The sequence below is a fragment of the Pyxicephalus adspersus genome, unplaced genomic scaffold (genome assembly GCF_032062135.1).
Source record: "Pyxicephalus adspersus unplaced genomic scaffold, UCB_Pads_2.0 Sca812, whole genome shotgun sequence".
Classification (NCBI taxonomy): domain Eukaryota; kingdom Metazoa; phylum Chordata; class Amphibia; order Anura; family Pyxicephalidae; genus Pyxicephalus; species Pyxicephalus adspersus.
Genome location: NW_027317819.1, coordinates 1 through 8,071, shown reverse-complemented (window position 1 = coordinate 8,071; position 8,071 = coordinate 1). Strand labels below are relative to the sequence as shown.

At 35.8% G+C, this 8,071-nt stretch overlaps 1 protein-coding gene across 1 annotated transcript; it reads right to left on the bottom strand.

Moving 5' to 3' along the window:
* Nucleotides 1-352: 352 nt before the first annotated feature.
* Nucleotides 353-6,789, bottom strand: LOC140321126 (cullin-2-like; the record flags this gene model as incomplete). The annotated part of the gene is made up of 5 exons (XM_072397994.1): nucleotides 6,642-6,789; nucleotides 5,100-5,166; nucleotides 4,078-4,280; nucleotides 3,625-3,726; nucleotides 353-430 (listed from the first exon to the last, which is right to left on the bottom strand). Coding segments are annotated over exons 1-5 (543 nt in total), but the record flags the coding sequence as incomplete, so codon positions are not given.
* Nucleotides 6,790-8,071: the final 1,282 nt, after the last annotated feature.

Here is an 8,071-nt window from a genome sequence, read left to right as displayed (position 1 = left end):
AGGTATAGGTTCAGTAATGTGCCTAAAAATGAGTTCAGCCAACTGGTCATACAGTATACTATATGACCAGACTTTTCTATTAATGGATTTTTGGATGACAATGATTCCTTGGATTCAAATTGTCTGTGGTTCAAGGACCACGAGACATCATTTTGATATATGGATTGACCACCACATAGTTCAGACCTGAACCCCACAAAAACTCAGTGGTACCGCTTTTGCCTACTGAAAAGATATCATGGCAAATGCGTGCCATAATCAAAGCTAAATATGAGAAGTGTGTGACTATTTTTTGGCCCTGCAGTATGAATGTACGAACCAACAGATATTATAAACATTTCCATATACTTACCATTTGAACACTCTTTTCCAGTTCCTGAGGGATGGCAAATGTGGAGGATGGGGCCTGAGTTAATGGCCATGCACCAGCCTGAAAAAAATACATTCATAAGCAATATTTATTATGTAAGAATAAATCTTACAGTCTAAATGGTTAACACTTGCTCTCTTTATTGTTCCATTCACTCCTTGGGCTCTCTTTTTTTAAAAGGTATCTGACATTCCCTCAAATATTTCCTTCAAACATTCCCTGGTGGAAATCTTCCAAGTCCATGTGTTCCAATGGCAGTAATCGATTCCCACAAGGGAATGTCAGATTCCTTGTTTTATTATTAGAGCCTTTTGTGTGTTGATTTTGTCTTTTTAATTATTTGTTTTGCTGTAAAATTTAGAATAATAAAAACCAATGCATAAAACAGACTCATTTTAAAGGGACATTATAGCCTTTGACCATGAAGGGTGTGACAGCAATAATAACGTTAAAAAGTTTGTTTTAAACTATTATTTTAAACATGAAAAACTGAACCTAATTGTTTCATATTCACCACTTGCAGCCAGCAGATGGCATGCTCTACGTATGTCATGCGTCCTACATACATTTTTGCTGCTCTTCTGCATAAAGACAACTGAATAAGTCAAAAAGAGCTTTTTAGTAGTAATTTGCTGGCTCCTTATAAGCGGACTGTACAGTATAAGAGAAGTTCTGCATTGAAAGCAGGTGGTTAATTCCAATGATCCTTTCATTGGTCACAGATAGTACTAGAGACATGACTTCACAAACTCTACACAATGCATCAAAGACACATAGAAGTGGAACAAAATATGCAAGTGGAGATGTCCAACAGCTGATATCAATGATGTATAACAAGATCTCACATCCAAAAAGTGCAGAGCAGTGATTTGTACCTGTAAGTCAGTGTGCTTCCTTTATGATTCATTATAAGATATAAGCAATTATAGACAGTGAGGTGCATAATGACAGCTTTGTGTTTCTCTGTAGTGTACCTGTATTTACATTTATATTTGTAGGCTTCCCTGTCCCCAGCTAGTCTTCTATTAACCAGTTCTGCAAGTTAATGCTGATAAGGTTGTTAAAAAATATTTTCAGCCAGGTGGGTGTAGTCAATCATGAGCCAAAAGAAGCAAGAAGGATTGCCACTTTGGTTGCATTTACTATCAGGAATTAGTAATATATAAGTTCCTGGGTACACAACAAGCATTAAAGGAAAATATTGAAGGGTAACCTGCAACAACAGAGGCTTAGGACCCAAAATACTGCCTCACATGCATCATTTAAAACAATACATTACTTCTAGCCACATTTATGGTCATACAAGCGGATAGAAAGACTACACAAAAGTCCCTGCAGCTGTTATCTACAGCTCATCTAGTTGTGGTGGATAACGATGTTTACAAGATTATAGCCATGATGACAGATTTGTCTTCTTTAGCTGCTGGTAGGCCTTGTATATCTGGACACAAGTGACTGCCACTAGCAAAAAACAAACCACACTTTATTCCTTGCATTTCATCCAGGCTGTCAAACCAGTTACATCATCTTCTGATTCACAAATAACCTTGTGACCTGAATTTATCATTACATGTCCGTTGTCATGTAACCCTAAATGCTTCTAAGCCTCTGTAAAAAAAAGTGCCATGTGAACTATAGCTGAATATGCCTAGCAGGTAAGGTATTTAAAGAAATTTGTGACTAAAGGGTCAGACCACTGAAAATTGATATTACTATTGTGGACGATGCTAGGGGGGCCGAAACAGATTCTAATGATTCTCAACTTTCAGGGTCTTTGTGGCTTTGAACTGTCCTACCTCATTAATAATGCTTCTGCTGCATACCAAAAAATGGTTAATATTTAAGGTGCTCATTCTATATTCTTTTGTTTCAAGTATTCTGATTTAAATTAAATTGTTTTCACACAAGAAAAACTTTAAAATAGCACGTATAGTATAGTATATGTGCCTAGCATTCATGAGAACTTAATAGAGAACTGAAGAATTCCTTTTAGAACCGGAACCTAGGAGTTGAGGTGTTAAATGTATGTTTTCTGAGAATTTACATAGACTACAAGGTTAGGTGAAAACACCTGGATATGCTTAAAAAATGCTGAATGCAAATTTAAAAAAAAAACCCAATACACAACATCTTGACTTTGAAAAGTCCCATCTGAAAACAAAATGGCTGTTTACATCTAAACATATTTTTCAAATAGATGAAAAACACTTTCGATTGATCAAGCGCCTTAAGAAACAATAGCTTACAAAAAAGATGTTTACCTTCAAAAGTAAGAAATGCAGAGGAAATAAATACCCCTCTCTCTTGCTGCTAACACTGCCAAACAACTCAGATGCAAAATAATTTCTTGCAGAAGGTTCCCACGAAATGGAACCTTGAGGAAGAGTAATCTCCAAAGCCCTTTATAGCACTCCATGATACTCCTGCTGAAGGTACTATTATGTCTGGAGTTCAGCTACAGGAACTACCGGTCATTGCAGAGGACCGAGGAGTAGTGTTGGTGTTCGAATTCGGGTTGTCCTTAAATTCGACTCGAATATGGCTCTTGGAATTCGGATAGACCCAACCCGAAAAAAACACAAGATTCGACCGGAAAAATTTGGATAAAAAAAAAAATTGTTAAAAAAAATAAAAAATAATGTGAAATGTGTGTTTTTATTTAAATTGTTTTTTTTTTTTTTTTTTTTTTACAGGTTTTTCTTTAATTACATGATGAACTCTTACTCTGACTCTGTAACACATTTTCCAGCACAGTATTATTCTGATACATTTTTCTGCAGTGGATAAAAGAAAAATGTACCAATTATTATCGTGTATTTGTAAAACTTTAATATAGCAACTATTCAGACACCAGTAGCAAATAGGCATTTTGTTGAGTCTACTGTTAAAATTAAGGTGTAATAAAAAAAATATCAGTTCCAACTCCCATTACTGGAAAGTATTATATTAACTAAGACCACTTGGAGGGGCTTCACATCTCACTCTACTAGGAGTGTGAAATGCCTGTGTGCCCCGCTGCACATTTTGTATTCTGTGCTGACAAAAGAGAGAGAGAAAAGAACTACAGTGCAGAGTGCTGAACCAGACAATGAACACAACCGAAAATGTGTTATTCAGCTGGCCATAGCTCTTTAAAAGATTCCATTAAAAGGCAGCAGCACAGGAGAGTATAGAAATCCTTTATTGCAGGGAACTTCAGGGAAGAATGGAATGTTATGGCAGCAAGGTAAGAATGGAGGGGAGGGGCTACTTACTTGTGGTGTGTCCTTTTGCATTGGTGTAGTGATTTTAAATTTTGTCCGTTTACTGCTGAAGTTCATATTTAATAAAAATGTCGATTCACTGTCCACATCTTCCTGCAATGGAGACAAAAATGTCATACAATCTGCTACACTCACATAAATGTCAGAATGTCTAAACAACAAGCTGCAAATGTCAACCCTGCTTTCAAATTTCGCATATATGATCAGATACCTGGAACACCAAGGTTTTGTTTCGCCACCCATAGGTATAATCTGGTATTGTACTCTAATCAGACATAATGCCCAAAGATAAATGTGCTATCTTTGTGACCCTGTAGTAAGCCAATAATATGAAAACAGTGGAAGGAGGGTTTATATATTGATACTACTGAAGAGGAGCAAAAGAAAGCATAACATTTGTACTCGTCCTTTGTACAACAAAAAAGGTAAAGCAGCAGTTTAGACCTTTTCAGAATCATTGTTGATCATCTTGACATCAAGTAGAGACTTGATTGTTTTTGTCAGCTCTTTCTCATTCATCTGAGTGCTATCTTGGAGTTCCTTATAAGTGACGGTTTCACTGTTGTTGAAGGCTAATAGGACAGCCATCTGGTATGTAGTGACCATTGCTACATAGGGTTTAGACAGATAGTTCATTTTCACTTCACCTGTTCAGAAAAAACAGATCATTTACATGAATATACAGGCGATTTAAAAATTAAACTAATCTAATATAAAACATTATAATAAAGTTGTAAACTAAAATGTAATCTGTGGCAGATTTAGGAGCATTGCAGTACAAATGTAGGCCCCGCTACCTCTTTTACACCCAAGTACATTTAATTTTAGGAAGTGTTGTATGGTATCAGCTAGCAAGGACTTTATTTAAAATAAAATAAGTCATTCCTATTAACATGTTCAAACCGCATACATTGCAACAACTATATCTGTGCACACAAATTTTACAAAGAGGCAAATGACAAAATGTGGTTCTTACATTTGCCAACTGATCCTTGATGTATGAAAATGAATATGCTTGTTGAATTTATTGGTACAACTATTAAACTCCATAATAATAAAACAAAATTACTGGCACTTAAGAGATAATTTGATGCAAACTTCTAAGGATAAATGAATGATCCTTACAGCTTCTGCTTGTTTAACTGATGTAATTCTATCGCATCTTACATATCAGAAACTTATGATGTAAGAAGTTGAACGGGAAACTAAAAAATGAAAGTTACACAAGTGCTGTCTGTACACTAACCACTTTGAAATGATGCAAAACCACAAAAAATTCAGATAAATAAATTGAATAAAGACAAACTATATATCTTTCTAGCAACTACTCATTAAATTGGCTCGATGGTTCAATCCAGCCCAACAGGTCTGTAGATTTGAGTTTAAATCCCATGAAGGACATCCATAAATGACAGCCAAGTAATATCTAGACATTATATAAATGCAAACCAAAAAGAAAAAATTACCTGTACACAAGTAGTGCAACCATGTCAGCTTTCTGCCACTGAAGTGTTGGTTGTAAAATAATTCAAACTAAAAAAACAAAAGTTATATATTTTACATATCCATATTTAAACGAATGGGAACATATGTTCTTAAAAAAAGTAAGAAAATCCCAGCAGTCCTGGTCTGGGTTCTGCCTTTTGTCAAATCCTATGTCATTATACATATCAGAGAAAAAAGCAGAGAGTAAAAAGAAATAATTTAGTCCTGTTTTAATAGCTGAATAAACAGCAAGTACATTAAACTTGAGATCTATCATTAACTTAAGAGACTCAATTTAACAAGTGAAGTTTTTATTTAGGAACCCTAACTTATGTAGTAAAAACGTTCTAATTTCTTCAACCACGTCAGAAGACACAGCATGGACACATCATGTGGTCAGGGAAAAGATGTTATGCTTTTTCATTAATAGCCTACATCAAGCAAATAAAACAACTAAGGACATTGCTATAACTACTTGATTTTGTTTGAGAACTGTCCAATACATTTTAAAAACCTAAAAGAATAGTGGTGAACTATCATCTTTGAGGACGAAATGTGGTTGTACTTAAATGCTTGAAGAAAATCACTTAAATGCTTGAAGAAATTAAAACTGAAAAAATAATAACTCATGGCTATGTTTAATAGTGAAAGGAATAGCATTTTCATACTCACATTGGGCCTGATTTATTAGATCTCTAAGACGGAGGATACACTTTCATCAGTGAAGCTGGGTGATCCAGCAAACCTGGAATGGATTTCCTAAAAGTAATTTGCTATTAGTTAGCGCATGTTTTCAATCCTGCACCAGATCCATTCCAGCTTTGCTGGTTCACCCAGTTTCAATAATGAAAGTGTATCCTCTCCAGGAGAGCTTTAATAAATCAAGCCCAATGTGAAGTGAACTCAATGTATTGGCACCAAACAGTTGTGTTTCCTTGAGTAAACCACCTATCAGTAAGGCTAATAGAAAGAAAAAAAAAATTACTCCAATAAAGCCTGGACTCTGGAGCAAAGAAAAAAGGTCTGAAGAGGCCAATTTCTACCCTGTTAAGGGTGATGGGCCTATCATGGTAAGAGGAGAGAGTTCTAAAGTGATGCCACCTTCATGCTTAGTGCCTACCATACAAGCTGGTGGGTGCAGTGTTATGATCTGGGCTTGCTTCAGTTGGTAAGGTATAGGTTCAGTAATGTGCCTAAAAATGAGTTCAGCCAACTGGTCATACAGTATACTATATGACCAGACTTTTCTATTAATGGATTTTTGGATGACAATGATTCCTTGGATTCAAATTGTATGTGGTTCAAGGACCACGAGACATCATTTTGATATATGGATTGACCACCACATAGTTCAGACCTGAACCCCACAAAAACTCAGTGGTACCGCTTTTGCCTACTGAAAAGATATCATGGCAAATGCGTGCCATAATCAAAGCTAAATATGAGAAGTGTGTGACTATTTTTTGGCCCTGCAGTATGAATGTACGAACCAACAGATATTATAAACATTTCCATATACTTACCATTTGAACACTCTTTTCCAGTTCCTGAGGGATGGCAAATGTGGAGGATGGGGCCTGAGTTAATGGCCATGCACCAGCCTGAAAAAAATACATTCATAAGCAATATTTATTATGTAAGAATAAATCTTACAGTCTAAATGGTTAACACTTGCTCTCTTTATTGTTCCATTCACTCCTTGGGCTCTCTTTTTTTAAAAGGTATCTGACATTCCCTCAAATATTTCCTTCAAACATTCCCTGGTGGAAATCTTCCAAGTCCATGTGTTCCAATGGCAGTAATCGATTCCCACAAGGGAATGTCAGATTCCTTGTTTTATTATTAGAGCCTTTTGTGTGTTGATTTTGTCTTTTTAATTATTTGTTTTGCTGTAAAATTTAGAATAATAAAAACCAATGCATAAAACAGACTCATTTTAAAGGGACATTATAGCCTTTGACCATGAAGGGTGTGACAGCAATAATAACGTTAAAAAGTTTGTTTTAAACTATTATTTTAAACATGAAAAACTGAACCTAATTGTTTCATATTCACCACTTGCAGCCAGCAGATGGCATGCTCTACGTATGTCATGCGTCCTACATACATTTTTGCTGCTCTTCTGCATAAAGACAACTGAATAAGTCAAAAAGAGCTTTTTAGTAGTAATTTGCTGGCTCCTTATAAGCGGACTGTACAGTATAAGAGAAGTTCTGCATTGAAAGCAGGTGGTTAATTCCAATGATCCTTTCATTGGTCACAGATAGTACTAGAGACATGACTTCACAAACTCTACACAATGCATCAAAGACACATAGAAGTGGAACAAAATATGCAAGTGGAGATGTCCAACAGCTGATATCAATGATGTATAACAAGATCTCACATCCAAAAAGTGCAGAGCAGTGATTTGTACCTGTAAGTCAGTGTGCTTCCTTTATGATTCATTATAAGATATAAGCAATTATAGACAGTGAGGTGCATAATGACAGCTTTGTGTTTCTCTGTAGTGTACCTGTATTTACATTTATATTTGTAGGCTTCCCTGTCCCCAGCTAGTCTTCTATTAACCAGTTCTGCAAGTTAATGCTGATAAGGTTGTTAAAAAATATTTTCAGCCAGGTGGGTGTAGTCAATCATGAGCCAAAAGAAGCAAGAAGGATTGCCACTTTGGTTGCATTTACTATCAGGAATTAGTAATATATAAGTTCCTGGGTACACAACAAGCATTAAAGGAAAATATTGAAGGGTAACCTGCAACAACAGAGGCTTAGGACCCAAAATACTGCCTCACATGCATCATTTAAAACAATACATTACTTCTAGCCACATTTATGGTCATACAAGCGGATAGAAAGACTACACAAAAGTCCCTGCAGCTGTTATCTACAGCTCATCTAGTTGTGGTGGATAACGATGTTTACAAGATTATAGCCATGATGACAGATTTGTC